This window comes from Acromyrmex echinatior, chromosome 11 (genome assembly GCF_024713525.1).
Source record: "Acromyrmex echinatior isolate Ae372 chromosome 11, ASM2471352v2, whole genome shotgun sequence".
Lineage (NCBI taxonomy): Eukaryota > Metazoa > Arthropoda > Insecta > Hymenoptera > Formicidae > Acromyrmex > Acromyrmex echinatior.
The window spans coordinates 11004138-11020720 of NC_141862.1; the positions used below are offsets into that span (position 1 = coordinate 11004138).

Below are 16583 nucleotides of genomic sequence, written 5' to 3' on the forward strand. Positions count from 1 at the left end.
CTGGGGACTACATACGTAGTATATAAATTCGCACAAGAATCATACATGCATTAAGATCCAGCTATTGTTTAAAGTTTTTTTTTAACATACGATCAATAGTTCTCAAGATATGATGTTTCAAAAATGTTATAGGACCTTCAATTTACATTTAAATATAGATTTATTTATCAATTTAGGTATATAATCGAACTAAAAAGAAGAATAATACTGCTTTTTCTCAAGGTTACGTATATTTATATATTTCGATCCTAGTTGCGTATCACTCTTCAAAATTTATTTTTAGAAAAATAGTTTCGTGAAAAATTGTCGTTTTTCAACAATTTAGTTATCTTGAAAATAATGTCCAAATGATATCTTATAATAATCATTTATTACAGACATTTACTAGGAGAATTCTTTAAGATATCTCATTTCAGAGATTCTTGAGATTTTTATCTTTAAGTTATGCTAAATGATATCAATTTGTTTTTTCATGGAAGATATCATTATGTTGTATAATATTCAATGCTCCGCTATATCTGATTCAGAAACTAGATATAATTATGATATTTTTTAATGAGAAATCCATTTGTTGTCATTTTTGAAGATATAAAAATAACATTTTCAAGAAGCATACTCATAACTTGACCTATAAAATTTAAGACAGCACAAAATATTAAAGATAAATATTATAACGAAAAGATGTTTACAAGATGACGAAAGTATGATCGTTTTGTCTCTTCAGCAAAATGAAAGATATCTATAAGATGTCTTTTAATTTTATTGAAAAGGCATCTTAAAAAAAAAACATCTTTTCGTCATCTTTTTCTGGTTGTCTTTTCGGTAAAGCGAAAAGTCGACTAAAAAATATTTTTCCGTATTACCGAAAAGACAATGTGGAAAAAATATTCTCTAAGTTATCAGATTCAGAAATGAGTTCAGAATGTCTCTTTTTTAGAAACCTTTTTGACATATATTATTATTTGGGGAGGAATCATTCAGGACACTCTCGTACTACAGTACATCTAAAAGACACTCAAATCGATAAAGTGTAACATAAACTTCTTATTTGTTTTAATAAATATGTAATCGGAAAATGAACAAAAGCATTGATCATTTTGAACGCTGCTTTAACTTGGATCTTCCATTGGTATGTTAAAGAATTGTAGTACGCGACATTTGATTAATTCAACTATTACGCATTGATGAGTAAAAACAAAATTAATTTATTAATTTATTAATATTAAAATAATGAGAATGATTAATATTAAAATAATGTCTTTCTTTGATTTTTTTGTATATTAAAGTTGAGTACTGAAGTACTGCAGATATGTTACCCGAATATATTACTGCGGTTGTCGATAATATTGTGACTACGTAGTTGATGTTTTATGCACATAGAGGCGCTAACAGTTCCATCCAAACAGACCAACAACTGTTGTAACACGTCTATTTTTTTATCTTTCGCATTATAAATATTATAGACCGTTATCTTTTATTATGTTCCAAAAGAATTATCGCGCGTGCTTTTCTGTTCCTGACGCGGTCTGAGTGTGGCAAGTTTTATGATCGTCATTTTGATAGTTGTTTCAAACAAATAAACATATATATATTTGCGAATGATTCTTTTATCATAGAAGTCGCTTATAAGAATTCGATACGCAAAATGGTGACTAGTTATATTTTGCGAATTATGGTACAGTTTGAAGCATCTGATTTGTCTGAAACGATCGTTTCGAAAGTGTTTCTTTAACGAAAAAGCAGTGCTCCTTTGGAATTTTCTGGGAATGAGAGTAACGTGTCAGTGGGAGAGATGTCATTATTACTGATCATTACTTGATTACTGATCACAATTCATTGACAAGGCATTTCTTATGTAAACATGGTGAGGATATATATTAGGAAATCTCAATATTTCTATTGCTTTAATAACTTATATTGTAATACTAGAGTATCTCTTAATAACTGCAATCATTGTATGGTTTAAAATTAAATGCGGTAGTAATTGTATTTGCTAGAATAAAATAATCGAAATTGCTATAGAGAATAGAATAAAACAACATCTTATATTGTCTAGGTAATTCTGTAATTACTTGGTGAAAAAATATTTTTTTATTGATCAGATCTTTACATTTCATCCTGCTTGTATTGTCTTAAATTATTTTATTACTTATTCTATTCAAATAAAGTAATATTAATTGCTTTCCATTTTTACAAAAGTGATATTTATGTTAGTGATATTTAATTCTCATTGTGAATACGGGGGTTATTTGTGTGTGTGTCCAAGCAATTTTTAAAATTATGAATAGTTTGAAAATAATTGAGTGCAGACACGCTGCTCTGCTTCTAAAAAAAGGAGAATGTGAAGAATGTGGAGTGGAAGATTTTCTCGCTGAGGATATTCAAAATCGAGCGCCGACACAAATGACTTCCGTATATACTTAATGCATATTTGTCGTACAAATAAAAAAATGATTTTTTTCGTGTTTCTTGACTATTTTTATAAGTAAAACACATGTATAACGAAAAAATTTTTATTTACAGTGTTATCTTAGAATAAAAATGGCAAATCGCTCTGCAGAAGAGATGTTACAATTTCTTTGTTCTCTTACAACGTCATTCCGTATGTATTTTTTTATTTACGAAAGTGTATGAGACTACAGATTTTAAATAAAAAATGAATTTTTTAAAGTTAAATGTCAATTTTTCATAAGAACGCTTATTTTTATAAATTTCGAAATTGTAAAATTTTATATTCTGAACTTAAACATTTTAATGTAAAAAATTTGACATATATTTCTTTCATTAAAATATAAACTTTGAATTTTATATTCCTTTTCTAATTATTCTAATTATATACAGATTTCATTGATTTAATCAAAAGTTACAAATTTTTGAATGTATCACTACCATACTCACATATTTGTTTAAATATTTTATTTTTGTAAATATGTAAACTTTTGTATTTACATATTTACAAAAATAAAATATTTAAACAAATAGATTTGTTGAATTATGTATAAATCCTTCATTTAGAACAAATCAAAAAACTACATGAATTTTTAAATATTTTTTGAACTACTTAATCCATTAAAAAAATACCGGACATGAATGACTTTCGTATACACTTAATGGATACTAAAAAAACATATACATGGTGAGAGTTAAATTATATAAGTATTTTGTACTCGGATAATAATGTCACTACTTCCTTACTTTGATGACAAAGTTATCACATAATAATACAGATTTATAATCACTTTTAATATGAGTTAAAAGTAATAAGATTCCGTAAAGCACACTCTCGAGATTATAGATAAAAACTCAGTTGGATCTCATTTGTCAGAATGAACAAAAATGTGTGTTTATTTAAGTTATGACGTTATAATTGAAAATCATGTGAGTTTTTATGTAAATGCAATTATTATGAAAGCAATTATTATGATATTATTATATTAATTAAGTACATGCTTTCCAAAATTTTTTTGAAAGATACTGAATCCAAGGGTAACAAAAAAATTATAAACACAAATGTTCTTTTTTTCATTTATTTCTATACTTTTTCACGTCTTGCAATCGATTTAGCTTATTTACATAGTGATCCGGATGACAACAACGTAATTTTATGAAACAAATAATTTGCAGGAGGATGGTGTGTGTTGTCTTGCGATTGCTTCTTTCTTTCTGTCAATGATTGACTTTCTGCAGCCGACTTCCCGCGACGGATGTGCTGCAGCTTTCGTCGTGAGTGCAACGCTTGCATGCAAACGCTTCTATTTCCTGTAGCCTAACTTGCGTAGGGCCTTCAAGTCCACGTCACCGTAATAGTCTTGGCTGAGAAATGTATGAAAATATTCCATGTGACTTGATGCATTAACGTATGATTATCTTAAGATTTACCGTTTTTGAAGTACGATTTAAATAATAATTTTTTATGTGAGTCTTTCGCGTGAAACTATTTAATTAATTTGTTATTTTTTATTTGATCGAGTCTGAGCAAAAAGAAAGAAAAAAAATAACAGTTTTAATTAATTTTAGCTAATTTGATTGCCGTTTTTTAGTTTGATTCCTAATTTTCATGCAGTATCAGGCGTATAAATTTTAATTTATACGCCTGATGTTTACAATTATATTTTTTTTTTATTAAAACAGATAAAAAAAATTCGTAATTTGTCAAGGTTGAAATAGAATATATACATGAGATTTAGATGACATTATATACATCTGATACAAACAAGGTTCTTTCATGAAATATAATGTACATTTCCTTCAAACGACGCTTCAGTTATAATCAAAGTTAATTCGATATATACAGATTCGACGCATGCCAATTTTTAAGCTTAAGTTAAGATTCTCAGGCTGTGATATATATATGTATATGATATATATGTATACATATATATTACATACGTTACGATTAAATTATGTACATCATTAGGTAATAGTTTCATGCAATAAATGACTACACAGAGAATGTGCTAAGAAATCATTAAATATATTAAAAATTACAAATGGAGAAATGTGTCAATGATTGACATTTCTCCATTTGTAATTTTTAATATATTTAATATTTCTAAGAAATGTGTCAATGATTGAAAAAAAAGTGGATTAGGAAATATAGAGATTTATAGGACAAATAGATAGAAAAATTGTTTATATTCTCACTACAATATCTCACTTTAATATTAAATGTTATTTAATTTATTCCATCTAATTTTTTTCTGGTACATATGATACATAATGTAAGCATTAGCATTAAATAAATAGCTTTTAGAATTTCGTCTAATTTTAATATAATTAGATCTTAGAATCAAATTGTTTTAATATTATATAAAGAGATTACGGAATTATATATTATAAATAAAATTTTAACATTAATATCAAATATGTAGTGAAAATACAAGTCTTCCAAGAATTTTCTCTTTTTTATTTAATGAAGTTTTCGTCTTACTTAAAGATACACGACAAACCGGCCGATTTTATTTACTTAGTAATAATTATTAGAGTTGAAAAGATTTCTAAATTGGTATAGATCACATATGGATCATATCGTGGATTGTTAACTACGCGAATCTGATAGATTTCGATGTCATATACGACGTAATTGATGTTTTTTCCACTTTTCTTTATTATCGTGTGTCTTATTCAGGAATTAAAATCTGTGTAATTTGGTTTAATTTAGTTTTTTTAATTGTCTTATTTCTATCGAGAACAATTTTTATAAAATGCATGCATGTTCTGCTGCAATAATAATTTTCAGGAAATACATTTTATCGATCATCTTTATAATTATATATATTATATAAAAATTAATACTATGTACATTAATTAAAATAAATCGGTACAATGACAAGATGATCGTAAAAATAATCAAAATATAATATTTATATATTTTTAGAAAATTTACAATTTTGTAAAAATGATCCTCAATTGTTGTGTTTGCATGCGAAATTACAAGTTTTCAATTCCTATTCTCACTTTAATGAAAAAAAAGGAAAAAAAAGACAGAAGAAAGATAGATTAGGAATAATTCACAGTGTGTGGATAGATTAGAAACAATCGAGAGGATTAATTTTTTATTTATTATATATAAAAGAGAAATTGATCAAAAGAAATCGCCGATGAGGCGTCACAATTTACATAAATTTTGTGGAAGATCAATTTTTTGAGCATTTGTCAGGAAATTTTCCGAGAAATTTTATGCTGTATCAATGTTAATTATTTCCAATTAAACATTGTATCAGCAGTAATGAAAAATTTAAATTTAGTCTTGTTAAACTTAACGGGAATTCTTAAATATTATAAACTATAATTAATTTTGTGCATATTAGAAAATTATAGCAGAATAATTATATTAATTTTGAGACATTTTGTTAGTTTTTCAGAAATTGTTTTGATAGGTAAAATTACATTATTAGATTTTTAATAGCGATCACTCGTATTATTATATTGCAAAATGTAACATACAAGTGAACAAAGAATTTTAAATGAATTCTCGAAATTTACAATTATTCGTCACATTAATTAATCGTGTGTATGTGTTCCCTTCTATAATTATAAAAAAAGAAATTGTAAGACAATTATATGATGACGCGTAATTAGGGCGACGAGAGAGAATTTCACAAGAATATTTATAACAGCTCGATCGCGCATTTCTTGTCCTCTTAGAATCTCGGGGGATTTGCTTTGAGATTTCGCTTCGAGATCGATCCTTGTGGGCCGCTGTTTACTTCTTCTCCGGAAAAATCTTTATATAATCAGGACTGCATTTTTTCAATTATGTATGTGTATACGAATGTATGTTTATGCGTAATAAAAGACGGAGAAAAAAAAGAAGTGAAAAATATAGAAGAAATAAAAGGAGAATATGAAACAGTAACAAAAATAGAGAAAGAGGACCAGATATAAAAAGAGAAACAGGAAGGAAGAAATTGACTTTGATATAATTTATTGCATAAAATATAAATTTAAATAAATCAAAGAGGTAGCATTATATAAAAGATACAGAAGATATAAAAAGTTTCAATAAGTTTATCAATATTTTTATTATTGAATCATAGAGGATTAAAACAAAATTATAAACTTAAAAAAAAATTAAATTTTTTATTTAGGATATGTTTAATATTTTATATTTTATTAAATGATGGAACATAATTCTTTTTCTGAATTTTTAAGCATATAAATATCCTCTCAGAATCATATTATAATAAAAGGTCACTATTCATTGTAAAAAAGAATGCTATTTTAATTTATGATCTAGATTTCGCACCAATAACTTGCGTTAAACAATAAAATTTGATAAAATTAAATGGTAGCAACAGCGAGAGAGAGAGGGGGGGGGAGAGAGAGAGAGAGAGAGAGAGAGAGAGAGAATATGAAGAGAAAAGGAGAAGTAAGAAAAAAAGAAACAGAAAGAAATAGAAAGGAAAAGAGGGTGTGAAAAAGTGAAGAGATGGAAGGAGAAAGAGCGAGGTAAATTAGGATTTATTCCTGGATGGGTGAGGGCCTCGTGGGCCCTCCTACTGTTGTGGGCCTAGGTTTGAGGGCCGCCTGGTTCGGCTTTCTGGGCTCACTCTGGATGCCGGCAAGCAGCTCGCTCTTCCGGATGCTCTTCAGATCCAGGTCACCGTAGTAATCCTCACTGTGGAGCAAAACCGAGAAAAACCCGGGGTCAGGACATGCTCGGTGCGCACTACTGCGTACTGTTATTGCGTGCGCTTGCCGTTATTTTGCGGACGAGATGCACATGCGTATACACATAGGGTAGTCACTTTTGCAAGTCATGAAAATTTGCAAGCTATGATAAATGTCTCAGAATTATCGTCGTTTCTTTCTTTTTTAAAATATTATAGAATGTAGCAAGAAAAATCTTTTCTTGTCGTTTTGTTTAGGTGTATGTACACATGTGCAAATTTTCATGATTAAATGTCTAGCACTTCGATTTATCGCATAGATTGCCAGATTAGAGTCATATTAATATTTATTCTAATTTTGATTTAATATAAATTCTTTAAATAAATATACGTAACAAATTCTTTTTACTTATATTTATAGAAAGAAACAATTTCCATATATTTTTTTCTGGACAATCTACGAATGAGGGCTGCTAATATTATAATACGATATTAGAACACTGAGATAGTTAATATATACGTTAGCCACATGTTAGAAGATCATTGAGAAATATAATTATTAATATTAGTATTAATTAATGGACAATTATTTGCTAATTTATGATTAAGCACTTAATATTCGAGAGAAGAAGATAAACTTTCACAGATAGAAATTACTTCATGATGCGACTTTACAATTTTTAAATGCACGATTTGTTGCATCAAATTTCCGTTATTATTTTTTACAGTAGTTACGTAAAACGTCATTAACTATCGCGAAAGTATGCTGTAACGCGAATATCTTAATTACACATTATCCGCGAATGCAATTTCTTCTCGAAAGTCCTTAAACACGACTTCAAGATAGCTCGATGTTTTCATCAGATGGCTGTAATTACTGAGATAATCGAATTTGAACATTTTTATAACACGCCCACAATTATTTGTTGCACAATGTATCGTTAACGTCATTTTCGCACTTTTGTAGCATACATTTCTCCGCAGATTGCTCTATTAATTTCATAGTCATTTAACTCAGTCTTTGTTTTGACATAAAAACAATATGGCAAAAAATTTTTCACAAGATGATTTAGAAGTACAAAAAGTTGATCGATTAAAAACTTATAAATGAAAATATTATAAGAGAAAAATTTAAATAAGTTAAAAAGGAAATTAAAAAAATTTTTTATTGTATTCAAGAAAATTCTTTTTTTGAATTTTACATACATTTACATACATTTACAGAAAGAAATGTATCTGAAGTATCTAAAAATTTAGTTAGATACTATCTCAGAATAATTTTATTGAATCATTAAAATAATTATGTAGAACACTCAAGTTTGCTAGAATGTCAAAACTTTATGCAGCATTGTTCATCATTTGAGATATACATTATTATTATTTGATAATCCAACAAAATTATTTTCAGATGGATCTAACTAAATTTTTTAATTTTAAAATTTTAACGAAATCGTTCTTTCTGTCTTTTTTTTTGAAAATTTTGATGTCGATTAATTTGCGATTACTTTTTTTTACATTGAGCTTTGCTCTTATAATTCTTACAGTGATCGTAATTTTTAAAGGGGTGAGACTTTGAATTCTCTGATTCTTCTAATTGTCGTTTACTAACATTCATTACGGCGCGAAATTGAAAGTAAAGGATATTCTTACAGATATATTCATTCATTTCTATTGCATTTAATTGCATAATCTTAGATTAGAATTCAAATGATACCATATAATAATCATTTTGAAAATCGATTATGCTTGTGTTGGAATGAATTAAATAATTTATAGAAAGAAAAAGCTCGTTTAAAAATGGAATAAGCATTATTGTTCTAACATTCTTCTACAATTCTATCTTTGATATTCTATTTGATATCTTAAAAATTTACTTTTTTCTATTTTTTCAAAAATTTGTAATACAATTTCGCAGTTTATTCATTCCTGCACAATTGGAGATATGGCAATTTCAGGACAATTGTATTATGTGTATAAATTAAGTAAATAATTAACAATACTCACCATCCGGGAACATCTTCGGGGTCCTCACAAGCGCCGCTGCCGTCGGCATCGCCGATCTTGAAAACTGTGCCAATCGGGCAACCATATTCCCTGGCAATGCCCTCAAGGCATATGTAGTACTTTCTGCAATCCTCCGGATGGGCGTGTCTGCTGAAGCTGCCGGATGCGCCGCTCACTTCTCCCGCAGCCGGACACGTGAAACCTCCGGCGACCTCTGAATAATGCAATAAATAGGTATATAATACGAGCGACAGAGAAAGGCATCGTATTTCTTCGTAATTGCGATACTGATCAGTCTTGAGTTGGCAAACGAAAGCAGAATACGAGACATCTCATATCTTACATGCAAGAGGATAAAATATAAGAGATGAAAAGATGTTTTAAAATTTTAATATAACAATTTAATTGATAAAAAGTTGTATAAATATATATATATATATATATATAATGTAATAGAAAAAAATTATAATTTTTATTTTGTTTTTATAGGTAAAAGAGAAAGATAGAGTAGCTAGGGGGAAAAATTGTAAAATGAACTAGGCGAATAGAAAGGGAATAGAAGAATTTGTGACAGTTATATGTTTCGAAGTAGAGAGGTGAGATTGACTGCACGTTTTATGTCCTATTATTTGCGTCAAATCGCCTGTGACAAATTCTTGCGTGACTGGATCAGAAATCCATTCAAGTTTGCGTTATAATATTCAATTTGATATCAATGTTAGAGTAAAAATTAAAATATCGATTATGTTAAAAAAATTACAACAATAAATATTAAGGATCTTCCATGATAAAAGAAACTAGGAATGAGAATTTATAGGGATGAACTCAATATAGCTGATGTTATATGATAAAAGAATGATTATCTTTAATGATTTAGACATGCTTGAAATATTATTCTCGTTCGACTTCTCCATCTGAATTGTCCTAACATTAATTATCCTCGGATTAAGGAATTTATTGGACGATTTGATCATGTAATTTGCATTTGAGCTTAGCAGGATCGTAAAGTAACAGAATTATTGATATTACAAGTAAAAAATATTCCTGTACAAATTACTGTACAAATTATAAAATCCTTTTATAAAATTAAAATATGCACAAAAAAGAGGTAATTGATTTAACGAGAAAATCGAAAAAAAGTTAAAAAATTGCAATGATACTAAACGTAATTTTTTGACTTTTTTCAATTTTTTCGTTACATTGCCCGGTATCTCTTTATGCAGATTTTAATTGTAAAAGGATTTTACAATCTGTGCAGGCAATTCGGAATATTTTTTAAATCTATAATGTAATACAGTCTTGGTAATACGGAATACTGTCACTTTATGATTAAGGTAGATTTGTGATCAGTGAAATCGATACCTTCGTTTCTACATTCGGGCACTTGATCAGCCCACATGCACACCCTGGCTTCACGGTCATAGGCCAGTCCAGGACTGCACTGATAACGGGAGGCCTCGCCATTCCAACAGTTCCAGAAGACATCACACTTCTTCTCATCAGGGAAGATGCCGTAGAGGCGGGCACAGTGCGGTGTGCCGACAGGCGGTTCGAGCTGCGTGCGCTCGCCGCAATCTACATTGTGCAGATAATCGCAGTTCTCGGTGAGGAACTTGTTGTCGCTGGCGTCAAATGCCAGACCGTTGCCGCACGTCTTCAGTTCCGCCACGTTGTTGTCGCATTTCCAATACTTGTCGCACGATATGTGATGAGGATAGAACCCAAAGTCATCCGGACATTTGAAGGACTCCTGACCGTTCGTTCCTGAAATGATCAAGCAAAAATTGCATGTCGAGTTCGGTGTATTTTCGAGGTTCTTTGTATTAAATTTTGATTAATTAATACTCTCTAAAAACAAATCATAGTTTATATCATTAATCGTATTTCTCTTAAAAATTAAGATACAATAATAATTCTCTCTTAGAATAAATATGCTTATTTTCGATTGTAGTGTCTACAATGAAAAAGGAAATGTACCAAAAATACATAGTATAGTTTTTCTTTAAATTCACGAATAAAATACATAAAAGATTATTTTCTTGTATTTCTATCTAGGAAAACATCTTTCTATTTTCGTATCCACGTTTTGTCCAGTTTCTTCGCGATTAAAAGTGACTCCGCCTTTAGCTCGATAACACCGTTTCTCCGCAGAAAATCGCAGGCTAAAATTAAATACCGGTCATGAGAGAGCCTTCATTCCGATTTCCTTTTTACATTCCTTCTTTTAACAGCAATTGCGCAAAAATAATGGTTCAGTAGCAGGAAACATCGACATTACGGAAGAATAAAATCGGGGGTTGATAGATAAAGCTGTCTTTGAAAAATACCGCGTATATACCGCGGTGTCCATATTAATTGTGTTCAATTACGCCTGTTTCTTTTCGCGCGCACGCGGCATAAGACGCCTGAATAAGTTAAAATGTCTTATGTAAGGGACTGTGCGGGACGGTAACTTTCGCCGGACGCTTTCACTTTGGGCCCGCGGCCAGGCCCCGGCCGCAGCCGCTCGTGACTGGGCCCTCCCAGCATCCCGTTCACCCGGTTCGCATTGCAAGTCTCAGTGCGAGTCTGTATACGAATGAGTCTGCGTGAAGTTGTGTTCACTTTCGTTTTCCAAGGGACCGGTTTCGCCACCGAAAGCGACTTCGAAATATTCGTCAGCTAGGGGACCGCAAATAAGGCCCCTCCCTCGCCCCATCCCAGTTTTATTCGATTCGTTTTATAAAATATGCGGTATTAGGTCGTTATATAATTGTTTAAAATATATAATAGTTACATAAAATACCGATTTACATGTTAAAAATCGAAATTCTTCAATTAGACGAGGATTGATAATATGTTCCATAACATTGAAGATGACACCGAGTTGATTCTATAAAAATAAAGCCAAGAAATTCAATATAAATAAAAAAAATGTTCAAAAATGTGTGTATAAAAAAATATAAATTTTCTGAGAAAATTTAAAAAAAATTATTTCTTAATTTCTTTTCAGTTCATTTTTCGTTTCTACCATATGTTTTCTCTCTCTCTCTCTCTCTCTTTGTGATATTAGCTAAGATAGTTTCATTATAAATGTTTTACGTGAGAATTTAATATACGATACATAATAATCAATTACATACTTCAGTTATTAAATATTTCATCATATACATTTACAAGAAATGTAATGAGAGAAAATTTCAGTTTTATGAAAGAACATTTCTAACATAAGATTTTAATACAAGTATTTAATACAAGTATCATTTTCATAATATCACGTTTTCACTGAAGGATTACGTATAATTTTCCTCTTAATAATTGTCCGACTTAATTAACCTTTACGTATAAAAATTGTATTTTTTTACGTATAGATCTGTGGAATTTATATATAGTCGCTTTCTAATTAAATATTGGAATTGAAAAAAAATGTTTTTTGCGTTAAAAATTCAGTTTCTTAACACATTTGATTATACTTATGGAAAATTGATATTGAAAAATTGATATTAATTTATATTATCAGAGAAGTTTTATAAATAATTTTTGCCGTGATTAATCATATCCTTGAATTTTCTTTTAGCAAGAAAGGAATAAAAAGGAGGGTCAAGATCTAGGCCAAGGTTATACCGCGATAGCAAGAAAGCGTGGAAAATTTTTTAGACCGGGGGCAATTTTTAATCATTAATTAACTGCTTAATTAATCTGGAGAAACTTTTCAATACAGTGTAAAAACGTGTTTTCAAGTTTAATGTGGAATACATATTTTTTTCAAAAAAATTATAATATTATTTAATTCATATAAAGAGAATTCTCTTTCTAAATAATTTGTTTAAAATATTTTGAGAGATATTGATACATCGACATTTTTTACATATATTGTGATAGATATTGATACAGTTATTTTAGAAAATATATCTTTATTAGGTTTTGTAAAGAACTATAATTAACAAGCATGCAATCATGATTGCAACTTGATTAAATTATTAAATTATTAAATATCTACATATAATTGCGTTTTATTTCTTGTGTTTTTTTTTGTATTTTTAAGAAAGCAAAAATATATAAGAAATATGTAAGCAAAATGTAGTTTTATTATCTATTTAATATAATTATAATGAATTAGAATAAAAAAACATTTTTATGACTAGAAAATTTTAATTTTGACACACTTGAAGATATATTATTTTAGCTTTAAAGGGGTGGCATTCACATACAACTTTTATATCTTTCAATCTTTTAAGACTATATAAGTCTTTTTGTTTGTTTTTTTAAAGTATGTATTGATATCATCATTGATTTAAATGATAAATTTAATTATAGGGATAAAATAATAATAAATTAATAATTAATGAGTAATGATTTAAGTTAATTACGTTAAAGAGACTAAAAGAAAGGGAGGGAGATGGAAATAGAGAGAAAGAAATATCATTCATAAATCGAAAACTTGCACATGCAATCGCCCGAACATGAATCGAACGATCGCGTTTTCGGCAGAGTTTCCAAAGATTATTTCTGCGAGTCCTTTGATGCAGCGCAGAATTCGATCTCGATTATCCTGCTCTCGACGCACGTAGGACGCACTGCTCTACTCTATCACACGCATATATTTCACACACTAACGATGCAGTCTCCACTTTCTTATTATTCGATGAGTATCGCGTCTCACTCGCGATCTTCCGTATTTAATCGGCCCATCTTAACTTCACCACCCTTAACTTAATCCCCCTGATGGTGATTGGTCTGTATTTACGTACCGGCGATCAGTATGGCGGCTATCACGAAGTACGTCCTCATGGTTCAACGAAAAAGTTGACTGTGACGCGGAGGCAAACGAAAAATTAACAAAAAAAATTCAAAAAAAATTACAGGCACTTTTAAGGACACCGCCTCCGCTGCGTCGAGAGATAGAACTCTGTGTTTGGGCTCTGTCGTTCACCACCTTTATATAAGTCATTGGTCACGTGTCATAGGTTCCTCTCCCCCTTCTTTTTATTGCTACCACCTCCTCCTTCGGACACTTCGAGAAGAGGTGCACCTCTCTACTTTTCTCATATTTCTCTGTCTCTCTCCCTCCCTCCTCTCTCTCTTTCCTCTCTCTTTTTCTCGTCTCTCACTTTGAAACTTTCTGTCTTTCTTTCCTCTATAATGATATCCCTCTTTTTCATCTCCCTATTTCTCACTCTCTTCCTCTTTTTCTGTATCATAAGGCAGATTTGTAAAACAAAATATTACAATGAGTATTCAATATATTTCCATTCTGGTCAACCTTAACTATCTTGTTCAAATTCTTGAATGAATGAAATTGCCATATAAAAAAAAATAATAATGATAATCACCAAGGAAAGATTTTTTAAATCCGGTAAAAACATATTTTATATACAATATGAAACAATTTAAAATTGAATAAGAACTTATTTTTAATTTAAACTGAAATTTCAAAGATTCACAGTTTCTTTTATTTGACATCCTAGTTATCGAATCTATTATTGAAATAAATTCTCCTTTCCTTTCTCCTGGAAATGTCGTTCGAAGTTTCTCGACATCTGTCCTTTCGCTGATGAATCCTCAAATCGTTGAAATAACTTTCAGTTCTTAACGTCTATAGGCGTATTTTTTTCCTATCCGCATTATCTGCCGCCAACTGTGGGACCATTTAAGTTTAAGTGCCTAGTTGATTTTTGCATCGATTATATCGAATATATATAAAAATAACATTTCACGATTTTTAATAAACTTTATTCTTCTCGAGATTTTTTTCTGTGCGAAAAAAAAAGAGATCGACCACGGTTGTTCTTTTTGAATGAAAGGAAGGTAAAGTCGAAAACTTTTTGTTTGTTTTGCGGTCATAAAATATCGTTTTAGTCCGAATCTTTATTTCCTGAGAGAAAGATTACAGAGATTTATCTCGAGATATATCACATTTATATTAATATTCCAGAGAATCTTTGAAAAACCTTTTCGTACACTAATTTATGAGGTCGTTATTTACAGGAACGAAGTAGCAAAGAATTTTATTTTTATACGTAATATGTGTTAATTATCTGTGAAAATAGTGGGGGACACGTTTGCATATTGATAAATTCGTCGAAATGCTTTCGTATTCGTACGCAGTTGCCGACTGACCATGGTCGTGCGATTTGCAGAATACCACGTGGTCGGCGTGGCTATAATAATAATTATACATACGTGGCTACAATGATAATCGTAAGGTCACGGCAGTCTGCGGCGCGATACAAAATAACGGGGTAGAGACGAAGGTCATACGTCGTGTTCCCAGTCGCGTGAGTCATTCCACCAAGCACCACCCTCTTCAGGATCTCGTTCGAGGCGCGATGTATAAGTCTGTTATAAGGTGCACAGACAGTCGTTTGATTATACTGCCTTAATGCTTTTCAGACACTGAATTTATATACTACTGTATTGATATATAAATTACTTATAGATACTAGGCGAAGCATTTTTTTGAAAGAATTCTTGATTAGAGCTAATATTGTTAAAAGTGTATTAATTTTATAAAAAGATAAATGAATTATATCATTATTTAACAAAATTATTTATTATTTTTTTCTCTCTGAAACGCTATGTTAGATATCCTGAAATTTTTGTGTGCTGAATGATTAAACAATAAATATATTGGGTCATCTAAAAAGTATCCGCGGTACTTTGTCACTAAATATATGATCATCAACACACATCTAGTGACAAAAAACCGCGGATACTTTTTAGATGACCCAATACATGATATATATATATATATTTATATATACAAATAAATCTCTTTGATTGAAAGTAAAGTGTACATGTTTAGATGTTTTCGTCACAATTGGTATATAATCATTCCCGCCAAGACAGGAGTAAAAGTTTGGAATTTACATTAACATTGCGTGCACGAAAGTAGAAATTCATCCACATTCAACTCTCCTTTTTGCTTAATTCTACCTTCTTGGTTAAATCTAGTTTTCCTTTCTTAAATAAATATTATCCTTCTTAAATTTTTTTTTATCTTTTATACTTCTCATAGTCTTAAAATATTGTCTTAAAATTAAAATTCAGTTTCTATGCATGCATCTTGTAATATATTAATACGATATTTTTTTCTTTGCAAATTATGATGAAATATCACATGTTCTATTTTTAAGTTGTCGTGAATATTAATAAACATTAAAAGATTGCCCTTTCAAAGAAATGAAAAGAAACTGAATGTTAAAACTCCGAACATCGAGAATGATTAATCTTAATTAAAAATGCTGTAGTTATGCTGCATAAGAATTGCCTATATATTTCATAGAAAAAAAACACTACAAATTTAATTTACGATTCATTTATGCGAATTTAATAAATTCACAAATATAGTTTCCAAGAAAAACAAATTAAATGATACGGCAACACAAAAATTGCAAAATGTCACGAAAATAGCGCGTTATTAAATAGAATTTGACCTGTTTTTCTTCGTATCATTATTTTCTTGATGAGGTTTTTTATACAGATTCA

The 16583-nt window shown here is 29.8% G+C and overlaps 1 protein-coding gene across 2 annotated transcripts; it reads right to left on the reverse strand.

The window, feature by feature from the left end:
* Window positions 1-3513: 3513 nt before the first annotated feature.
* On the reverse strand, window positions 3514-14039 carry Gasp (Chitin binding Peritrophin-A domain-containing protein Gasp). Of its 2 annotated transcripts, none has more exons than XM_011053189.2 (4): window positions 13847-14039; window positions 10479-10880; window positions 9117-9330; window positions 3514-3813 (listed from the first exon to the last, which is right to left on the reverse strand). In XM_011053189.2, the coding sequence occupies exons 1-4, from the start codon at window positions 13884-13886 to the stop codon at window positions 3753-3755; spliced, it is 717 nt and encodes a 238-aa protein (XP_011051491.1). In that variant the 5' UTR covers window positions 13887-14039; the 3' UTR covers window positions 3514-3752. The 2 variants fall into 2 exon arrangements, with proteins under 2 accessions (XP_011051491.1, XP_011051490.2); XM_011053188.2 differs by lacking the exon at window positions 3514-3813 and adding an exon at window positions 4895-7120 and having other exon boundaries at window positions 13847-14037.
* Between the last annotated feature and the right edge of the window lie 2544 nt (window positions 14040-16583).